The sequence below is a fragment of the Nesoenas mayeri genome, assembly GCF_963082525.1.
Source record: "Nesoenas mayeri genome assembly, chromosome: 17".
Classification (NCBI taxonomy): domain Eukaryota; kingdom Metazoa; phylum Chordata; class Aves; order Columbiformes; family Columbidae; genus Nesoenas; species Nesoenas mayeri.
In genome coordinates this window covers 10,646,093-10,667,890 of record NC_137565.1, presented here as the reverse complement: position 1 = coordinate 10,667,890, position 21,798 = coordinate 10,646,093, and the positions used below count along the sequence as shown (strand labels likewise).

Here is a 21,798-nt window from a genome sequence, read left to right as displayed (position 1 = left end):
GCGCCAGCGCTGCGTGCAGGTGGGAATGGGGCGGTTTGGGCAAAACCAGGCTCTGACTCTTCCCACCACATACAAGCCAAATAATAATAATAATTAATAAATTCAGTGTTTATAGAAAAAGATTTGTGCAGCTCCAGGACAAACTCAGCTTTCTTCTCTCTACTAGGGGGAGCAGATTAAAATTTAATCCTAGTTAAACACATTTTCTCCTTTCCCACCCCTCTTGAGCATACACGGCTTCATCCTGCTGATCAGTCCTTCCCTCAGCCCCAGAGCTCGTCCTCATTGACAGCAGCTGAACCCCCACGGCGGTCACCCAGAGCAGGGACCGCTCGCTTTCCTCCATCACTCCCAAAATCAAAGCCGGGGGACAGGAGGGGATGGGGAGATTGGGCTCTTTAAATGTGGGAAAGGATAAAGCAGGAGAAGGCAGGGCTGGGGCTCCTGAGCACCCCCACCTGCTCTGAGCCAGGTAGGTCCCTCTCAGCTTTCCTGGGGATTTGGGGCCCAAGTGGGGGGTTTGTGGGGTGAGGGGGCGCTGGGTGTTTGATCGTGTGGCTCAGGCAGCTGTGGAGCCGGGCAGGGCGAGTGATGCTGCGGGTCCAGCAGCCTCCGGGAGAGCTCTGTGTGCAGCCCCCGTGCAGGGTGGAGGAAGCCCAGGCTCAGCCCTTTGTGTTCTTAAAAAATCATGCCAGAGGAGCTAAGGAAGAATTATATTTTTTGCTTTGGAGGAAATTTTGCTGCTATCCTCCAAGTCTCAGTTTCCCTGTTCCAGTCCTAGGACCTGCTCTCCCTGCTGAAGTTTACTGCACCCGTTTCGGTGCAAACACTTGAACCTGCAAATAGCCCAGGGCAGCATTTATTGCAATGCCCACGGGACAAGTTACCACTGGCTGTTTGCTGCTGGCAGTGGTCTCGCAGGGTGGGCAGTATCTGCTGGGGCTCTGAGGATGCTGTTTCCAGAGTATGCTCTGGGCAAGGGAGATGGGGGGGCTGCCTGTGCCCCATAGCATCGTCCCCATGGCTCCTTGCAGAGTCACCGCCCCGGAGTTGGGAGTGCTGTGGGCAAACAGATACTCTAGAAATGTATGGTATCATTTCTGCTTATGATATAGTGCTTTTTCTGGGTATCTTGTAACGCTTTTTTTCAGGCTGCTTATTTATGAGGCAATTTATTACAGCGCAGTTATTCTATAGCAGGGAAGTCTATTCCTAGGAGCCTCTGTTAACGGAGCCAATTGCTTAATTGGCTCGCTGATGTCTCCACAAAGTATGCCAGGAGAGAGGGTTCTTGTAATGATCGCAGCCTTCCTCCTGCCCACACGCCACCCGTGCTGCTAATTTAATAGTGCAAACATTTATTATTCCTTTTATTTGGTAGTTAATTTTAGGGCGTTTAGAGCTGTTCCAGGACTGCTGGTGGAAGGGGGTGAAGTGCCCTGGAGTGCAAAGAGGACCCTGGTTGCAGATGTGGGTTGTTGGACTCATTCTGCAAAGCCCAGGGGGGTGCAGGAGCTAATGCCTTGCAGGGTATTTGGTTAATGAGCCCCAAGCAGAGGGCTGGGGTGACAGTGCACCCCACATTTGGGTCATTTGCTAACAAAACAGTGAGACCAGGGCATGTGTGTACCTACAGCTGATCTCTCTGATGATTTTCAATGTGCTGTGAAGGGAAACAGGCTCCTAAGGAGCAGACTGTGTGTTATGGGGATGGCTGGAAGGGCCAGAGGAAACCCAGGCTTGGACTCGTCTGGGTGGTGGGTGCCTGTCCCCGCTCATGTGCAGGAGGTGACAATGAGGTGCTGGTGGGTGGCTGACCTGGGGCTGGCGGATCCCTGCTGTGTCTGCCAGGGTGCTCTCTGTGCCCCCCCAGCTGTGTTTTTGCAGCGTGGCTGCTCTAGACCTCTCAAGCCTTTTTCCTGCTCCTTCTGCTCTGCCCTTTGCTGGCTGTGACAGTCCCTGGAGGGTCCCCGTTCTGACATCTCCTGCCCTCGGCATGTGCGATGTGCCCTGCACTAGAGCAGAGCCACAGCTCACGGCCGCCTTTCCCAACCCCGACGCAGTGCCCGTCGCCTCTGGGTGGTTTTTCAGGGGGGGCTGGGGAGCAGCCTCCCAGCGAGCATCGCTCTGCCGTGCCTGAATGTCATCCTTCCCTATCGAGCTTTTGAGGCGATGTCTGGCAGAGCTGACAGCGTTTCTATAAAGCCTTGCTGGATCCGTGCCCGCTCCCGCTGCCTCCCCGGCATCCGTCTCCAGGCGGTCACGGCCTCGCAGCACAAAGCCCTTTGCCGCCGGCCGGCGCGTGCCGCCGGGGCTCTCGCTTTGTGTCTCTCGGCGTGGGGACACAGCTCAGGGTCACCTGTCCCCGGGTGCCGGCGGGGCAGAGCCCTGGCACCGGGAGCAGCAAGGAAAAGGGAGCAGGGAAAGAGGAGTTTGACACACAACAGAGTCAGGATGAGCCTTCTGCTAATTTTGTATTTAACAGAAGAAAGGGATTGAGATTCTCTGTGATTTTCATTCTTCCTCGGCTCCCACCACCTATTGTTCCTGGCTCCATTATCTCCCCGTCACTTACATAAATGTATCGTGCGGGTTTCCAAGGCACAATAGAGACTCTCATTCACCCAAGGTCACCAGCTTTCACTTGTGCTTCAAGGCGTTTGGTAGAAGAAGCATTTTCTCCTAAAGACGCTTTTATTGTACTGGGTGCAGAGGCGAAGGGAAACAGCAGCACCACACTTGTGCCGCCCCAGCCCTTCCCTTCCCTGCTGCACGTACCCGGTCCTGGTGGGTCCAATCCTGCCCTGCAAGGTGAGGTCTTGTTTTTCTGAGCTGGTTAGGACCACATTGCTGGGGCCAAGGAGCAACGTGCCCTGTCCTTCACCAGGGAAGGGATGGGGGGGGAAAACAGGGCGGGAGTTTTTTCCAAAATCTCCTCCCCATACAGGTCCCAGTATGGACCAGTTATAGAGAGGTCTCTGCAGCTTCCAGCTGTTTTCTCATCTGAGCTGGTAGCTCTGAGCTCTCCCTCTTTCTTCCATCGTGTCTGACAAACAGTTGTGAGTGGGCAAACATGAAGGCTACTGGTGGTGTGTGTTATGGGACGGGGACTCGTGGGGGCACGGGCTGGTGGGTTTGTGCTCCACAACGGGCAAGGTGTGGGGGTGCCCATGATCCTCTGTGAGCTGGAGTGGTTCCTTGGTTGGAGAAGGTGACGATGGGGATGGAGCAAGGAGAGTTCTGTGGAAAAAACCTGGAGAACAGGAGGCTGACGGGAGACCTCGCGCTCTACAACTGCCTGAAAGGAGATGGTAGCGAGGGGGGTTTGGTCTCTTCCCCCCAGTAACAAGTGATAGGACAAGAGGAAATGACCTCAAGCTGCGCCAGGGAAGGTTGAGGTTGGATGTTGGGAACAGTTTCTTCCCCAAAGGGCTGTGGGGCATTGGAACAGGCTGCCCTGGAGGGGTTGGACAGACAGAGATGAGGTTCTCAGGGACATGGGGCAGTGTCAGGAGTGGGGGAATGGTTGGACTCGATCTTGGGGATCTTTTCCAACCAAAATAGTTCTGCGATTCTATGACTGCAAAGACACCAGGGTGGACACGGGGCTGTGAGGGAGGGTGCAAAACCTGCCTGTAGGGTGGGAGCCGCTTGACACCCCCCAGGAGCCACCTGCCCCAGCGCGGCTTTTCCGCGGGGCAGAGCGAACCCAGCCGCAGAGGGGCCACCGGCTCCTCCCGGGAGCTGCGCCTGACACCGGCGGGGGGGTCGCAGCCCCGGGCCGGGCCGAGCTCCCCGCGGCTCCGGGCGCAGCGGCGGGAGGCGGTGCCGGGGAGGGACGGCGGGCGGGCCCGGCCCCTCTCCCCGCCTCGGCGGCACAAAACGGGCGGCGGGGGCGGTCGGGCCGCAAACCTGCCCGCCAGCCGGGGCAGCGCCGGGCGGGCTCCCGGGGCCGAGCCGGGGGGTACCGGGGCCGGGCGGGGGATGTAGCGCTCAGCAACGCGGAGAACGGGGGGGCCCGGGGGAGGCCATGGCCAGCGTGCAGCAGGGCGAGAAGCAGCTCTTCGAGAAGTTCTGGAGAGGCACCTTCAAAGCCGTGGCCACGCCGCGACCCGAGAGCATCATCGTGGCCAGTATCACGGCCCGCAAGCCGCTGCCCAGGTAAGGGCTGCACGGGCGGGGGGGCACAGGGACACCCCCCCATCCCGCCTCTGGCTGGGGCTGCACCACCCCGAGCCTCCTCCTCACCCCCATTAGTGCCCCCCCTATCAGGAGGGTCTAGGGCATCTCCTCCCCCCACCCCAATTGGGGACTGTTGGAGCTGGGGGTCCCCCGTGCCTGGGGCAGGGGGCTGTTGGCTGGCGGGGCCCCCTCCCGGGGCTGGTGCTGTGCTCCGGAGGGGACCGGGCTGGGTAGACTTTGGCAGGTCATTCTCAGAGCCTGGGAGCTGGCTGCAGGTTGCTGCGGGGGGGCCTGGAAAGCTCTAGCTGGGCTATGGAGCGGGGGGCAGTGTTGGGGGTCATCAGCCAGAAAGTGTGGTCACCTCCATCCCTGCCTTGCAGACCTCCGTGGTGGGTGGCCTGCTGGTTGTCTTGTGTCTGTGTTGCTCCTGCACTGTGCACTCCTGGGAAGGTGACACCTGGGGAGGGGAACATCCCCCTCCGCCTGCTGGACCTTGCTTTGGTGCATGGGGGAGGCTGATGCACCCCAGGGAGGTGCAGCCTGGAGACCACCGCTGCCCGGGACACCCACACACAGCCGTGGAGCGGGGCAGCCGTGGGACTGGTGTCCTCCAAGTCTGCAAGCCGAGCGGTCTCAGCTTTGCTCGGCTGGTGCCTGCCTGCCCTGTCCCTCCTGCTCCTGGCGGGGCCCGTGCCCCCCGTGTTTGCCAGAGGCAGAGCAGGGGTCAAACCCCACGAAACAAGGCAAAGGGGCTGATCATACACTCCGAACCACTCAGCCAGGTTATCCTGGTTACCCTTGCCCGTGTGTCTTCCTCCCAACAATGCACTCTTGGATTTAGACTCGTTTTAATTTGCTGGCTGTCTCAATGTTGGTTAAAAATATCCCCTTTGCGCTGTTTTTGTGAGGAAAGGAGGCTTTTGCTGATTCTCCTCTCTTTGCTCTGTATTTCTACTGCTGGCACTCCCCCCTGGTGTAGGGAACAACATGAAGTTTCAGGAAGGCGATGGGTGGGTACAGGAGAGGGGCTCTGGGTGTTGGGGGCTCAGCTTGTACTGAACAGCAGGTGCTCGCAGGGAGCGAGTTGTTTCGGATGCCTCCTGCTCCAGAGAGGGTGAGCTGCAGCGGTGATGGGGACGGGGTCCCACTGCTTGTGAAACAGGGAGATCACGTCTGCCCCCGCAGCCCAGCTGCCCAAGTATGAATTTTTACAATCTCTCTGGTTGCCATTAATCAGGGTAGAAAATTGGGAAAGGCACGGCTTAGGCTTCCAAAGCAGAAAAGCAAATCCTGTTTCCACGGGCAGTGCTTGCAGGGCTTCAGCCTTCGTGGGGGAGAGGAACCACCATGTCTTCTTTCTCCCGTATGTCGGGCTGTGGTCGGCAACCAAAGGGGCTGTCAGTGGGCTGGGGGCTGGCTCTGCTGCCTCAATGTGTCTGAGTGAACCTCACTGCTTAAATATCTTGCAGTTGAGATGTAATGAGGCAACAAACTAGGACATTGGGGAAATACAGCAAGCCCGAGTACCAGGAGTGATGTACAGCTCGGCGCGGCAATCTGAATTGTCGCAGACATCCCAGTCGGGCTGAGAACCGTGGCAGGAGGGTTTGCAGCTGTGTTAAAAAGTTAACGAATACATGCACCTCTCTGTTTCGCCAGCATTGCCAGCTCTGGCAGGAGGGGAACAGTCTGTGCAGGGGTCAGGTGCTGTCAGCACATGGCAAAATGGACCCGCCAGCTCGGCTTTGCCACGTTTTGCACCTCAGCACCAGCAGGTCCTGCACAACAGGGTCCCCGAGCCAGGGTGTGCTCTGTGCAGCCGGCTGCGATGCCGCTGAGTCCCCGTGTTGATGCAGCCCATCTCCTTTTGTCTCCTGGCAGCGTGTGCCACTGACCAGGGCCCCAGGATGTTCCCTGCCATGCAGCCATCTGCACCACCGCCCTCCCTACAGGTGTGGAGCGGGGGTGGCTCTGCCGGGGCTCTCCATGGGGTCTGTGGGGTACTTATGCTCCCCGGTGCCATGGAGGGGCTTTGCTGCCCGGGGGGCTGAAGCTGAAGGCTGGGAGAGCAGGAGGACCGCGGTCACTGGCTCCTCTCGGAAGGGCTGCCGGTTTGGTTTGCATCGCGCCAGGCTCTGCCGGGAGCCCGAGGCTCTTGTCTTGCCAGGATCGCGCCTACGAGATTCCAGATCTTGCATCCCCAGGGCCCTCAGTGGGTCCCCATCGGGTGCACAGTGATACCTCCAGCACCCCAAGCTGGCACCAAGTTTGTAGCCCAACACTAGCCAGAGCCTGGCTCCTGCTCCACATCCCCTGGGAGAACTGCCCTGAGGTTTGTGGCGGCTCCTCTCACAGCTGTCTCGGTGCCCGGCTCCGCTCTGGGTTTGTTTTTCCTGAAGGTTTTGCTGCGCCGCTGCTCTGATCGGCCTCTCTTTCCCTGACGATGCTCCTGGCTAATTTAAGAGCAAATGACTGCGGTGCTAGCAAGCTGAGCGCACCAGAGAGGAGAGAAGGAGACCAGTTAGCCAAATGAAAAATTAAGATGACCATCTGGATTCCTGTTTTCTCCCACACTTGACAGCTGCTCCTCTGCAAACACCGCAGATCTCTGCCCTGGATCTGGCCCCGCGCTTCCCACAGTGGTGGAGGCGATGGTGTGATTTCTAGGTCAGCACTGTCCATCTCCCCATCAGTTTTTGCTGGCTGAACCTGTACCCTTGAGGGGTGCCAAGGGGCTCAGCTGTGACATGGGGGTCTTGCTGGGAGCCCCCACAGTGGGCATAACCTGAAACCATCCTCGCAGAGTGCCCTGGACATGGCTAAGGGCTCAATCCTACATCCTTGTGGGGCAGCGGTGGAGTTCCCAGGGCAGAAGGTGTTTGTTTTGCTTTTCCCCCCTTCCAGCCCGCTCTGCCCTGTGCCCCATCCCTTGCCACCACCTTGCTGCTCGTCCCAGAGATAAAGCTTCTTCCCTCTAAATTCCTAACAAGCTCTCTGGGAGGTTTGGAGGGTTAAAGCTCTGCTAAACCCACAGTTCATCCTGAAACAAAAGAATACATTAATCCCTTCCCCCACGATCCTGCCAGGGTTGGGGGGGCCATGGAGTCGGCCCCCAACACAGCTTCATGCCCAGAGCAGGGCTCTGCCAAAGTAAATGGATTATTGACCAGTGTGCAGTGTGAAAGGAAAAGCCGAGGTGATGGGGAAAGGGGCTTTTCTAATTAACCTTTCCCCATGCTGGGCTCGGTGAGGCTTCACCTCCCATGATAAGGTGCTACCAGTCTCTGCCCAGCCTTTGGGGACAAGGTATCGCTGTCACACTGTAGCCCTGGCCCTACAACCCGGATCCATCTTCCCCCGTCTTGGCTGGGCTTTGTCTGTGTCTCTTCCCTGGCCATGCCCTTGGCCACAGCGTGGTGACTGGAGCCCCTTCGCAGTCGCTGGTCTGACTTCTCCCAGTGCTGCTGTGTGTTTCATCAGTGCCCGTCTGCTGGGGAACCCGCGAGTGTCGGGGACAGCCAAGATGGGAGATGCTCCAGGGTCCCCCTGGGACTCAGAGCTGGTGGCAGTCTGGGAGCTTGGAGGATGCTTTCGGGGATGTTTGTGTTGTCTGCTGCCACATGGCCCGTCGTGGCTCTGTCCCAGCACCCCAAACTCAGCTGAAATCCACTTCTCCACGCAAAGCGAGGGCAGTGTTTGGGGCTGGGGTGCTGGTATCAGCTCCTGGAGCAGTGGGTGATGCCGGGTGAGCACCAGCAGCGCTGGGAGAAAGGCGGCTCCTGCATCCCTCCCTGCCAGATGGCCTAAGTGGGTCACGTCGGGGCAGTGCAGGGGATTTGTGCTTTAACCCTTAATCCCCCACAGCGTGTTGCGCACAAAGGGGGAGGTGTGTGGCTGAAGTGGGATTAAACGCGGTTTTGCTCCCTGGTTTGCTGTGGCAGGTTATCTTGGAGATGGGTCTGGATGCCACTGCTGCAAACCTGCTGGGACAAGGGTGGCATGTCCTCCCCGGCTGTGTTGGGAGCAGGCAGGGGCAGTGCTGGGGTCAGCATGTCCCCAGTGAGGGGAAAAAGGCAGCTGCAAGTCCCCTGTGACTTTTAGCTGAGTGTAGAGTACCCAGTGGGTTGACCAGTTCTCACCCATCCCAACCTCTGGCTTCTTGGCCACACTTCAGTGGCCCTGAACCCCATTCATCCCGAATGGGCTGGTGGCCCCTGGGTCGGAATCCATCCCTCCGGCACATGGCCCCCCGCTCCCGTTAATCCTCCCCCTTGTCGGGCATCTGCTCTGCGGGAAGAGGCGGCGGCAGGGCCGGCCACGCCAGCCGCCTGGCTGCCATCTGCTCCCAACGAGCCCAGGCGCTAATGAGCCCGTGGCCCCGGCCCAAGCTGGGGGGAGAGGGGCTTGAAAAGAAAAGCAGAGGGGGAGAAGAAAAGCCCCTTCCTGGGCGGGGGGGGGACTGTCAATAGGGAGGCTTTTGTCTGTCCCTGCCCTCCGGCTCCAGCTGGCTGGCGGTGGGAGTGGGGAGAGCTAATTAGGCAGCTTGGGAGCTGGGGGGAGGTTGTGGGGAGCTGGGGCGAAGTGAGCAAGGGGCAGAGCCAGGGATGTCCATGGGACCCACTCCCTGCTGTTTGCAGAGCTGCCTTCCTCCTCCTCCCCCCTGGCCCCATCCACCTGCCTCTCTGCTGGACCAGTGCTGGGGACTGTGTTCCTGCGGGCTGCCCCGGCAGGATGAGTGAGGGACACCTCTGTCCCCAGAGGGGTGGGCTTGCTGGCGTGTTGGCAGGATGGACCTGCCCTGGGTTGGGTGGGATGCAGTGAGTGCTGGGTGGCACAGCTGGGCTCAGCACCCATGGGTGCCTTAGCCAGGTGACCCAGCATGGGATGGTGGACAAGCACCTAAGAAAAGGGACCTTTGGAAGCCCTCAGAGACGCCCAAACCCACCCATGGGGTCTTCTTAGAGACTTTGGGCTGGGGCAAGCATGGTATCGATCTCCTCTCATCATCCTCCTCTTCAGATGAGAGATGAAACTATGGGGAAGAAAGCAAAAGGGGGGTGAGTTCGCTGGCTGGCTGGAGAATCATTTTTGTAGAAATATTTGGTTTCACCCTTGAACAAAACCTCCTACAGATGTTTCCCTGGCTATCGGGGAGTCCCTGTGTCTTGAATGAGGCTGTTTCATAGAGGTATTCAAGTGTGGAGCAACAGGCCAGGACAAAATGGTTTTAGGGACTTGTGGGGCCGATGCCTGTCCCTGCACCGGGTCCGGCCAGCCCCTGTCACCTCTCATGTCCCATCCCTGGAGAAGGAGCAGAGCAGAGCTTTGAAACCCCGTGCATGCATTCGCATCCCTCCCTCACGGTCTAAATAATAAATATTAAGGGCTGTGAGGCCCTAAATAATAGCAGCAGCCACCCCGATTCCAGGGATTGCCAAGGAGTTTTGCCTACCGGTGGGTGCTGCGGTCATTGTCCCCTTGCTGTCACCATCCTGCCTCTGCCATCCAGGGCAGCCAGTCCTGTCCTGTGTCCCCAGCTGTGTGTGGGGGGGTTCCCTCCCGATACCCAGACACAGGGGATTTCTCCTTCCACAAGGGCTGTGGCTGGAACTGAGCCCTTTTCTCCTCAGCTCCATTCCTATCCCGTTCGCACAGCTCTGTGCTTGGTGGCTGGACCTTTCTATAAGTACATTTTTCTATAAGATGAACTTATCAAAGGCAAACCCCGTGTCACTGAAATGAAATCATTTCATGCATGACCACCCTTTCCTTCTCTCTTTTTATTTATTTATTTATTTATTTTTCCTCCTTTTCTCCCTGCGGCCACTGAAACCTCTTCATCATTGCAAAGCCCAACTCAGGCAGCAAAGCCCAACTCATGCAGCAAAGCCCAACTCAGGCAGCAAAGCCCACCCGCGTTTGGGCTGCAGGTGCTGCCGGGGCTTTGCTGGGTTTGGCCTGTGCTCGGGGCTGTGGGGGCAGGACCCCCCCTCCAGCAGCGTGCCCAGGTCCAGTGTCCACATCTTGGTGCCACCATCGCCCAGCGAAGGCCACACGACCCTCTGCGGGATGCTGGGTGCTGCAAAACCGGCTTCTGCATCAGCTACTCAAGCCGAAAGCGCTGACAAACAGTGGGAGTTTAAAAATAGCAGGGTTTTTTGCACGTGGCGGTAGCACTTTGCCTGCCAGTGCAGCAGGGACTGCAGGAAGGGCTTAGGGAAAAGAAAAGTTGGGAAAAAATATCTATTCAAAGCTCTGTTGGTGTTTCAGGCTGGCTGAGGTGGGTCTCCCAGCCCGTGGCCAGGGCGGGAGGCAGCGGGGTCAGGACTAACTGCTTCACTGATGACCCATTTAACACTTCATGTTTAATTTATGTCTTGTCATTAATGAAAGAAGCAGCAGCTGCTGCTGCCCAGCCCAGGCTGAGGGCTTTGTGTGGGGCAGAGGTGACAGCGGGGGCACCAGGGAGGGCACAGGGGTTGGGGTGCTGGTGCGGGCTGCAAAGACCTTTGTGCTGGTGAGCCCTGGGGGTCAATATCAGTTGCCCACCTCACGTGCAAGTGGTGAAAAAGCTCCGAGACCCACTGGCCATGATGAGAAAATGAGTTTTCTCTGCCACTAACACCAAATTCCAGCAGCACGTCATCTCGGTGGAACTCGATGGCACTTTGGCAGTGGGCTAGTTGTGTTGAATTTATCTCCGTGCCCGTGGGTGCTTGGGAATGTGCATGTTGGGATGTGACTGGAGGAGAGCGGGGAAGGTGGCTATGATTTTAGCTGCGTTACTGTCAGGATGAGGAATTACCTATTGCCCAGCAAGAGAAATATTTTTGCATTAAGCGAGATTTCGCAGTTAAAGACCACCTGCTGAATTAATCTGTGGGTCAGCTGGAGCTGCCGTATAACCAACCACCCACCAAAGTGGTGCATGTTTAACACTAGCGTATAGTAGCACGTAAATATATCATAACTTATTCTCTGCTGCTCCATCACCTGCAGCCTGTGGGCAGCCCTTCTCGGCGGGGCAGCCGTGGCACACCGAGCGTGGAAGGGCTGTTCAAGCTTTGGCCCCTGGAGGGTATTTGCCTCTGAGACTGGTGATTTCAGCCCTGCAAACCTATTGCCTAGAGAGCATTTGCCCTCGTCACATCCCCGCTGTGTTGATCAGAGCATGGCCAGGTTCATTATGATGGGGTGAAGCAAGACAAGTGGGTTCAGCGCTGCTTCTTCCAAGAGATGGGTTTTTGTTTGCCAAAATACTTTGATATCGGGAACATATTGGGGGGGAGTAGAAATGCAGCTATCTGCCTGTCACAGCCGCCTGCCCCGTTGTCTGTCTGTCACTGCGTGTGAGGGAGTTGCTGAAGGGCGATGGTGGGTGACGCGTGCGGGAGCAGGAGGTGCAGCGGGTCTGGGTGGGCAGCGCTGGTGGAGGAGCAGCAAAGGGAGCTGATGATCATTGCAGACACAGGGCCGTTCTGCAGCCCAGCCCGCCCGGAAGCAGTGGGGCACATGAGCTATGCCTGCTAACTGAGGATGGACGTGATCTGTTGTGACCTTCTCTGGCCCTGTGTCCCCAGCCCCTGGCTGGCTGCCCTGGGGGTCCCTGTGCAGGGCTGAGCTCTGCAGGACACAGGACAAGTTCTGTGCATCTCCCCAGGATCCCAGGGCATCCCCAGATACAGTGACTGAGCTGCCTGTTCTGTCCGATGGCTGGTGAAGACATTGGCACTGCTTTGGGCCAGTGCTTGTGCTCTCCTAAACGTTTCCCACGTGTGTTTCAGGAGCCAGCACAGGTGAAGATTGTCGTTCAGATGTTTTGGAGGGGTTTTGGGGTGTTTTGGAGAGCCCAGGCTGGCAGACACAGCCGTTTTGTGCTCCAGGCACATACATCCCTGCCTGCGGCTGTGCTGGGTCGGGTACCTGTGTCCCTGTCCCTGCCCTCACCGTGACTGTGGAGCATCTCGGCACCTGGGGGACAGAGCCAAAGGCACAACACCCGCAGCACATGCCAGCAGCAGGTTTGGCCCCACTATTTGCTGCCTTGTTCCAGTGGTTACTACCTGATTCCCCTCAAAGGTTCCCCAGAAGTGTTTTCTCCACCCACAGCCCCAATATCCCCATCCCTCCAAGCAGGCTTAGATGCTCTAGGGCAGGTTCTCTGCATGGGAGCTGCCGCCATGGGGATGAGTGGGTTAATTTGCAGTAGGAGTTCGGGGGCTGAAGAGCTGCCTGCCGGCTCTGCTGGGCTGCAGTGCCACCGAAGGCACGTTCATCCCTGATTAATGGAAACTGAAAAGCAGGATCCTGAGGACGAACATCTCCTCTGCTATGGGCTGCGCTGCCAACCCTCGCCTTGCGCTGCCGCCGGGTTTGTCCCGCGCAGAGCAGAGGATGGCGGGTCTTGTTTTGCCTTTCTGCAGCAGAAAATCGGGCAGCGAACCCCGCAGCCGCAGCCTGAGCCCTGCCTGCAGATCCAGCGCTGGGACACGGCCACCGTCCCGCTCCCCCCGCTCGCCCTCCCCACCCCGGCGGTATCGATTCGGCCTGAACTGCCTTTAACGTGCTGTGATTTCTCTCAATTAGGCTTTGAGCGAGGCCTCTGCGGCGTTCGATAGAGCCGGCCCCAGCGCGGTGCCTGAACCAGGACGGTCCAGGGGGAGATGCTGGGAGGTGCTCCCGCAAACCCGACAAGAGCATCCCTCTGCATCTTGTTTTCCCCAGGAGGATAATCGCATTGCTTAAAGCTTGCTCCTTGTCCCCTCTGCCTTCCCTAGCTCTTTCCATCGCTTGGACCTGGTCGCTTTGCTACCACAGGCCATAGGACAGATTTGCTGCATCGTTAGCTGGTTCATCTTCCTAATTTAAACGAACACCAGACCTGCATGGTGCCCCTGCTCTGTGCAGGAGCGGCCCTGTCGCCAACCAGAGCCAAACTGAACCCAAGCAACCCTCATCTTCCCATCCCCAGCACAGCCACCCTGCTTTCCCCTTTCTCCTTGGTGGCTGTCATCGCCTTGGGGACATACTTAGTTGGGCCTTGGTGTCACATTGTTTCCGGCAAACTAATGGGCAGAGTGCTTGTTTTCAGAGATTGTATAGAGCAGAAATCCCTGCACTTCATCTCCAGCTGCAATTACCGAAGCCAAGTCGATGCGGTTGATGGTAATAGGATGGTAACACTGTCTGAATTTGTATTTAATGCTGGTTCCGAGGGTCTATAATTTTCATCAGCGCCACATGACTTTTTATAGAACAGAAAAATGTGAGAGCAGTTAATGAGCTGTAATTCTGGAGAGCTTCTGCCTTGATTGGGACTAATTATTTTCTTTATAAAAATAATTAACAATCCACACAACCTATGGCGTGAAAGGCATGTGGCATTAATTAAACCATGTGGTATTTTCAGTGCGCCTTTATCTCCCCTTTCCCAGCACACCCCGAATAGACAGTGGCATTGCACAGGGAAAGCCAAGCTGGGCACAAGCTGTATTGGGGTTTGGGCTTGTACAGGGCAAAAAGAATAGGTCCTGAGTGAGGAGGCTGCATCCAAATCCCCCCGCAGCCTCTTGGCCTTGCACATATGATAAAAATCCTCATTTGGGTAGGAAAAGCTGTTTTGGGTAGAATACGGTGATGGTTTTCATGCTTGGGCTGTCCGTGGGGTGCAGATGGGACGCTGGGGATGTCTCTGTGTTTCGGCTGAAAAGCAGCCGGTGGGACCCCAAAACATGTGCAGAAGGCTGTGCTGGGTGCTGCTACTTGCGGTAGCACATTGGGGTGTCCCAAAATTGAGAGGGTTGTTTTGTACAGATTGAGCCCTTGTTCTCCAGCGTTCCGAGATCCTGGGATGAGTCCCAGGTGAATGTGCCCCAGCACCAACAGCGCAGGGTTTGTGCATGCTTAGACACACGCTTACATAATATATAGTTGTTAACAAGACTAATTCCTCTATTTTCCTGGAGGTGTTCTGAGAACTAATGAATATATTTGCATAATCTTGATTTTGTTTATGAATAATTCTGGATTATCCAAATGTGAATAACACTGGGGCTTTGCTGTTCTAGATTGCCTTTCAGCTGAGGATAGCGAAGCATTTTACAAATATTAGTTCAGCCTCACAAATCCCAGCAAGCCATGAAATTATTATTACACCCAATTAAAGATGGATGTGCTGAAAAGTGAAATGATTCTCTCCAGCCCCTCCTGGCTGGGGCTGCCAGGGGCTCCCACCTTCCTCCTCCAAACCTTCTCCTTAGGGAACAGCAAGCCAAGAAATATCCTCCCACTTGCTTTTTTGGGATGATTTAAAACAATGTTCAGAGTTGCGGGGTGGTGTGGATGGATGGGGAGAAGACCTGGGAGTGACGGGAGATTCTTTTCTGGCTCTGACCCCCAAATAGCCCCGGGTGCTGCAGCACCGAGCACCCCAGTGCCAACCTCTCCCTCCTTGGAGTACAGCAGGAGGATAAAAGGACAAGAGGACAACTCTCCTTGACTTAAAACCCCCTCACCAGTCCCACCTGGGCAGCTGGCAGGACCACCGAGGTGTTTCCCATGGGACCACGGGGTGTCATGGGGAAGGAGGGTTTAGTTTGACCCATCTCCCACCCATGAAGCTGCAATTCTGCAATTTCCCAGCTCCGCTGATGTAGGAGATGTGATACAGGGGCTCTTATGGCCATAAAATCCCCCGGCAGGATGTCGCGGGGGGGGTTAAAGCCCATTTACCATCTCCCTTCCTGCGCTGGGAACGTTGCAGGCTCGTCTCACCGGCAGGAGAAATCTGGTGCTTCATTCCTTTCTACGCGAGCTAATTGCTGCCCACGCGTCCCCAAGCGGGGACATCTGCTCCTCGTGGTGTCACTGAGCCCTCCCGGCCCCACGTGGCCCTGGGCATCCTAGTGGGATGGAAGCTCAGGAGACAAGTCTCAAATGGGAGAGTGTCCAGGGACCCCTGTGCCCCAGGACACCCGGGTTGGGGACGCCTATTCGAACGCACCAGCAGATCTGTTTTGGGGGGAAATGAGCATTTTTTAACGTTGGAGTCGTTTCAAGTTGAGCCCTTGGGATTGCTGTTCGTTAGCTGTGTGAACAGGTTGGGGTTTTTTGGAGTTATCCGAGTGTTGGGGCCTCCAGTGTGTTTTCCCCTGTTCTTCCAGTGGTAATTCACAAAAAAGAAAATTAAGGAAGAGGAGGAAAGAGGTTTGTGTGAGTGGCAAATGGAGCATTGCTGCTCTGAGTGCAGATCTCCAGCCGTCTTCTCCTTGCTGCCTCTAACATGCCTTATTACTAATTCATTTTTAAAGTGATCTCTCAGCGCTCCCAGGAGCTCCTGGTAACTGTGGACTTACAGTCCCCTATTTGATTAAAATTTAACAAGCTGTGTTATTCTCAAACACACTAGTTTGCTGCTGTTCGCCATACCAAACAGCATGGGTTTTTGGACAAAGGAGGGAATGGGCACATCGCAGAGAGCACCCGTAGTGATCAAGCGCCGTGGATGTGGCATCCTGTCCCCTGTCCCTGCCACCACAGAGAGTGACCTCCAAAGAGATCAGCGCTTCTCTTCCTTTAGTTGTGTTTTTGTTTCTAAACCCTGGAGTGCCCCAGACCGTGGGTCGGGGTGTGCAGGGCTCCTGTGCCGTGGTGCAGCTCAGGGTAGCGTCAGCACTGCTGGCTCTGCCTGCAGGCACCAGCGAGAAGCCAAGCCTCCCTTCCTATTCCCTGACGGAGGAGAAAATTGGCTCCTTTACAGGCGTGGGAACCTGCAGGGTGTTTGTCTGAGGAGGATTGGAGGATAGGAAAGGCACAGGATTGTCCCACAGCGTGCAGGTGCTGTGTGGCGCGAAGCACCGCAGGGACCTCAGAGCTGGCAGCGTGGGAGGCACAAGATGCCGGAGAAACCGCTCGAGATGGGGCAGCGGTCCAGGTTTCCTTTAGAAACAATATGCCCGCCTGCCATATTCCTGGGCTTCATCGCCGCTGCTGCTGGCAGGCGGGTGGCAGAGCCATCCCGGGTTGCTGGCAGCGAGGGAAGGTGACGCTGAGCCCCATGAGGCAGCCGGGACCTGGGAGGGCTGAGGGATGGGAAGTGTCCCCAGGGAGAAGGAGACCCAGCCGTGGGGACATGGAGGGGCTGTGCTCGCCCTCCTGCCTTACCTTACCTAAGTTGGTCCAGGTTAGCATCGCTTTCCCCCATGTTTTACGCTCCAGCAGAGCTGTCCATCCCTCGTGGCTCAACGGGAGCCACCGCCAGCTGGTGCCCGGGCCAGAGCCGTCCCCGCGGGCTGCGGCCACACAGCATCCCCCGCAGCATCTGCCACCCACCCTGGGCCTCTTCCAGCAGGGAAGCTCCTCTGTTCTGCTTCAACCATGCATAGCAAATCAGCTGCTGGAAAATAAAAAGCCAAGCTGCTTTTTTGGCCTGGGATGTGATAAGAGTGGTCGTTAAACGTTTCTGGAGTCCAAGAAGCAAAAGGAGCTGCTGCTGCGTTTGGGCTTGCAGCGGGACGCATGTTCCTGGGAGCAGGAGGGGGAGGAGAGTCACAGTTGGCAAAAATTGGATGAAAAATGTGTATTACGGAATTGTATTTCCCTTCTGTGCTTAAACTGTCTCAAGAAAACCACGCGCTTTTCTGCAGCTGGTGCCTCTGCTGATGCACGGAAAAAATAGCGGGGAGAAGATTAAAATGGAACTGGCTTGGAGTCTGTGTAATCAGGGAAAATATCTCGGTGATTTGCTATTATAATTTTCAATAACAAACTGCAGGGCTCCTGCCGCACTAATAATAACGGTTTGAATGTGGTGGGGGAAGAACCTGCCGTGGGGTGTTTGTGTGTGTATGTGTTCATGGGAAGCACTTGCCTTTTTTCCCATCTCCTAATTTTGAAGAGGTATTTTTAGTGCATATTTCAAAGAGCTTTACGTAAACACATCTGCTGGAGTTTTGGCTTGAAAATGTCTTTACAACCTTTTTTCCTGTCCCCTCCCTCTCCTGGGACAAAGGAACAGTTCGACCATTTTCTTTTTCAATCAGATGAGCAAAGCTGGAGAGCAAGAGAGAAAATAAAAGGGTCGTTTTGCCAGTACCAATAGGCTTCTCAGCCCAAAGCGGTGGCTTTCAGAAAAGCTGCAAGCAGCTCAGCCCATCCTCTCCAGGGCCAAGAGCCCGGGGCAGAGCCGCAGGGATGCAGGAGAGCAGGGACTCCAACCTGCCGTCTGCCCCCTCCTGCGCAGCCAAATCCTCTGGGCAAGGAAAGAAGAGGAGGTGAGAGATTCAGTCATGTGTGCTCACACTTTTCGAGTGTTACGAAGTGGTGGAAGCATCCGTGGTGCAAGCGGCTGTGGGCACAGGAGTTTCTCCCTCTTCCCATTCTTGTGTCCTTTCACAGGCTGATGTTCCCAGTCCCCAGGCGAGACATCCATCATCGGTTTAATGCCATTGGAACATTCGCAACTAATGGGCTCATCAGAGATGCTTCAACCTTTTTCATTTTGGGGGCTCCGGTTGGCTGGAGCCGCTTCTACCTTTTCACCAGAGGCTGTGGAGATGATGGGAACGTAGAGCCAGTCAGGGCTGAAAAGGGCAAGGTAGTAAAGTATCCATATTTGTTTTCCAAACGCTCTGTCCTGAGCTTGGAAACGCTGTTGGTGCAGGTCTGTGAAGAGCAGTCAGTGCTCGGGGTCTCCAACGTGCTGCCCTGCGGCACCAGGCTCCACTCGGGCTGTGCGTGTGGGACCTGACCCAGCTGTGTGTGCAAAGTAAAGTACATTATAAAAAATAAAAGGCTTGCTTAGCACAATCCAGCCCTCCTGCACTTACACTGCTGCTTGCAAAGCCAGGCCACGGAGGGCTGGCGCTGCTGGAGCCCGTCCTGCAGAGGCAAGGGGTGATGTTGCTGAGGTTGGTGATGCAGTGGCAGCATCCAGCAGCTGGAAGGTCACTAGGAAGACAATTTTCCTGCTTTTCTCTCCTCTGGAGAGGAGCAGCTGAGTTACTGCAGGGGAGAAGGATGATTGATGAAAGCTTTGTGGCAGGAGATGGCTTCAGGGGCAGAGGAGCTGGGCTGGGGCGTGGGAGCCTGCGGGCAGGGGAGGGGACGATGACACGCAGGGACTTCAAGTGCACACCAAACCCGCACCCACTGCCCGTCCCTGCGGGTACAGGGGGGACGGGTGTTGCTGGGCTCAGCTCCCAGGGACGCGTGCGTCACCAAGAGACACATTTCATGGCCTGATGAGACGGCACTTGGCCATGGGCTTGGGATAAAGGAACGGGGATGGTGTGAGTTAGCTCTGCTCCCTGGGGCAGCAAACACCCTCTGCCTTTGCCTCGTGGTTTCACCCCCCTTCAGATTAGGAATATTGGGGTTCTTTCCCACCAGTGACCTTTTCAGCATCATTTCTATTAGGGTAGCAATGCATCATTTCCCTCTGCTGTCAGTGCATTCTGTTCGGGGAGGAGAACACGGGAGAGCTCAAATCTGATACCAAAATGTGGAGATGGGCTGGTGGGTTCTGAAAAGCAGTGAAAGGCTTGGGCTGGTGGGAGAGGCGAGAGCTGCTGCTTCACTTCCAGCCTTTGAAAAGCTGGCAAAAATTGCCGTCAGCCCAAAAAACGCCTCCTGGACTGGAGGCTGCTGGAAGGCACAAGGGGAGCGCCCATGGCCAGAGGTTGCACAGGGCATGTTTTGCAACCCGGCGGGTGTCCTGCTGCGTGGGGTCTCCCCATCAGGAGCAGCGGTGCTGCTTTTGGACAGGTCTGATGGGCAGGCTGGTTTTTTACAGAGAGAAAAAAAGAAAAATGAGTGCAAGCAATTGAATTGTCTACTGGAAAGGGAGAAACTCGGGAGGCAGGCAGGACGGGCGGGCAGCTGCCAGGAGCGCATCCTCCAGGACAAATGCACAAACTGCGGTCCTCGCCCCACGGTGGGGCAGCCTTGTCCCCAGCGGGGCAAACCCTGGGCATCCTTCCTGCCTCCTCTTCCTCTCTGCGGGCAGCGCGTCCTCTGCGCTTCCAGCCGCATCGCCCCGAGCATCCTCGCTGCCCTCCCAGCGCCGGCTCCAGCAAAGCACCCGCAGAGGGTTTCTGCTTTCTGCTGCTGGCAGGGGACGGACTGGGGAAGGTGTGATAATCCTCTCCTCTGAGGCCACGGTAATCGTTCACACCAAACTGCAAGCATGTGTATATCGGTCATGAAAAATCACAAAAGGCGACCAAAAAAACATTGTGTTTTTATATGTATATTCAATATCTGTGGAGCTTAACGCGAGGGGATTACCAGCCAGTTTAGAGTGTTAGTGACTCTCGGCATTCATCAGAGGAGAACATTTGGTTGAATTGAAGCCAGCCTTTGATGGGATTGGAGAATAATTATTTCCATCAATAATTACTTCCAAGCCCAGAAGAAATGGTTCCAAGCGTGTTGCAGGACAGGAGACCTTCCTTGCCTCAAGGCCAATGTGTTTTAACCCCAGAACCTGAAAATCCCATTAGTGGGAGCGGGGACGGGGGTGAGAGGGACATCGTCCACCGTGCCAGGTCCCTCCTGCCAGGCAGCGCTGCCCCAGCCGGCTGCCAGCCCGGGGCCCCTCCAGCCCCCGCTGCTGGAGCTGATCCAGCCCCGACTTTGCACAGGTCATTAATTTGGGGACATTTTTAATGGATCCTAATGATTGAGCCTCAGAAGACTGTTCTTAAAAGGGGCTCGGGAAGGGCCACAAGCTAATTAGCTTGCACAAAGAAAACGATTAACCATGTAGCTTCCCGGATGGTTAAAAATAACATAGATGTTGGGAAGCGACTGAGGGATTTATTACAAGCAGAGTAATAGATTTTTAAAACCATAGGGACCATCACCTCCTGTATGTCCGAGGCCACAAATAATTTACCCAGCTTCCCCCCATTGACCCCTATCACTTGTATTTGGCTTAAATGTTCCTGAGATTGGCGTCAAAATGATAATGGGAAGAAATGGGGACAATGTCTCCACCAGCTGAGCCCAGGCCACCATTGGTACCACCCCACAGCCCCGTTGGGCTTGGACAGACCAATACTTGTTTATTTGTTCGAGTAGTACTCTGGATGACACCAAAAGCATAGCATTCATGATGCCCCTGCCAGGTATGGTTTATGGCTTTCCATGAATCTTTCTGTTCTTCAAAATAAACATCTGAGGGGCCTGGAAACCAATTTACTTTCCTCCTGAGTGTCTGAGCTCAGACCTGTTTGGGTTTGTTTTCTCCTTGTGGCTTCCTCTTGCCATTTGAGCTTGCCCTGCCCAAGCCCTGATGTTTCTTGGAGACTTCTCACCACAAGCGTTCCCTGCCCCAGCTCTGCTCCTCACCAGCTCTTACGGTCTCCCCAGGGCTCTTACAGGCACTTGCCTGGCCCAGGTAGTTCCCCTCAGCTCTGCTGAGCCCTCCCAGGTTCTCCAGTTTGGGCTTTCAGCAGGACCAGGCGTGTTTACTGGCCCAGCACCCTATTTGTAGGCGCAGGGCAGAGGGATGTTCTCTGGCTCCCAGAGCTTTGCTTCCACCTGAGTGCGGGTGAGGAGGTTGAGGAGGAGTGGTGGGGTATTAGCAACCCATAAGAACAGCTCTTTATCGCTCTCTTTCTCTCCTGTTGCTCCTGCAGTGCGGCACTCGGCTGCTTGCCGTACCCCGCGGAGGACAGACGTCCCGAGAAGCCGAGTGGCCGTGCGGTGAAGGAGAGCTCCACCACCAACGGCTGCGCCAAGGGGAAGGAGAGACGAGGCCATGCTCGCCGTAGGTCACGCAGGTGGGAGCCAGGGCCACGAGCAGGGTCCCTGTGGAGCAGGAGGGTGGTGGAGAAGGCGTCTGTAACTGTTTACGCAGCCTGAGCCCCTGCTGGGGTCTGTGAGAGCTTAAATGATTGTGTGAACGTACGGCAAATGTTATGCCATCTTATGAAAATCCTGTAGTTTGCTTCCCGTGCACGTCTTGTCCTTACAGCCCCTTTGCCAGCGGCCCTGGCTGGAAGATGGGTGACCTGCCAGCATCCCTGTGTGCTACCCCTGCCTGCATTGCTCAGTGATTCCCCTGCTCACAACTAGATCAGACCCGCAGCGCTGGCTTCGTTAGGACACGGCTCCCTTATCGGTTCATCATTAGCCCTTGACAACTTCTGTGGAGGGCGGGGGGAAATGAATCAAACATCATAAATTAAGCAACTAGGGTCTCTGAGCCCTGCCTGCTGAACTGCCTCGGGGATTAAAGCCTCTCCCTTTGGTTAAAGATGCTGGAAAGAAAAAGCAAGACAGCACATTTCATATCTTCAGATTTCAGGCTAACCGGAACAATAATCTAAAGTGTACTTTTAATTAGACTTTGATTACAATCATGGCGAAACAATTAAAATCGGATCAGTGCGAGGGGAAAACTTCCACTTCAAAGACAAAAAGCTTTATATTGGGAGCGGGAAGAGGGCTCTATAGAACCCGCCTGTGGCTGCACAGCACAGTCAGAGGTTTCTCCCTTGGGCCAGGGGGCTGAGACGCACCCAGACCTGCTTGCTGGGGGCCCCAAATCTGTGCTGGGGTCCAGTATCCTGATAACAGAGGGGCCGAGATGGGTGTTCAGGTCTCTGGTCT

The 21,798-nt window shown here is 56.0% G+C and overlaps 1 protein-coding gene across 5 annotated transcripts in view; it reads left to right on the top strand.

Moving 5' to 3' along the window:
• Positions 1-21,798, top strand: part of SRRM4 (serine/arginine repetitive matrix 4) — a gene marked incomplete at both ends in the record, with an annotated part of 67,506 nt that overhangs the window by 24,474 nt on the left and 21,234 nt on the right. For 4 of the 5 annotated variants that reach the window (XM_080355316.1, XM_080355317.1, XM_080355314.1 and 1 more), the window contains one exon: positions 20,823-20,966. In XM_080355316.1, the coding sequence (XP_080211442.1) occupies positions 20,823-20,966 (144 nt within the window). Of the gene's footprint in view, positions 1-4,030; positions 4,162-20,822; positions 20,967-21,798 lie in introns of those variants that run through there. The other variant, XM_080355315.1, reaches the window with a different exon arrangement.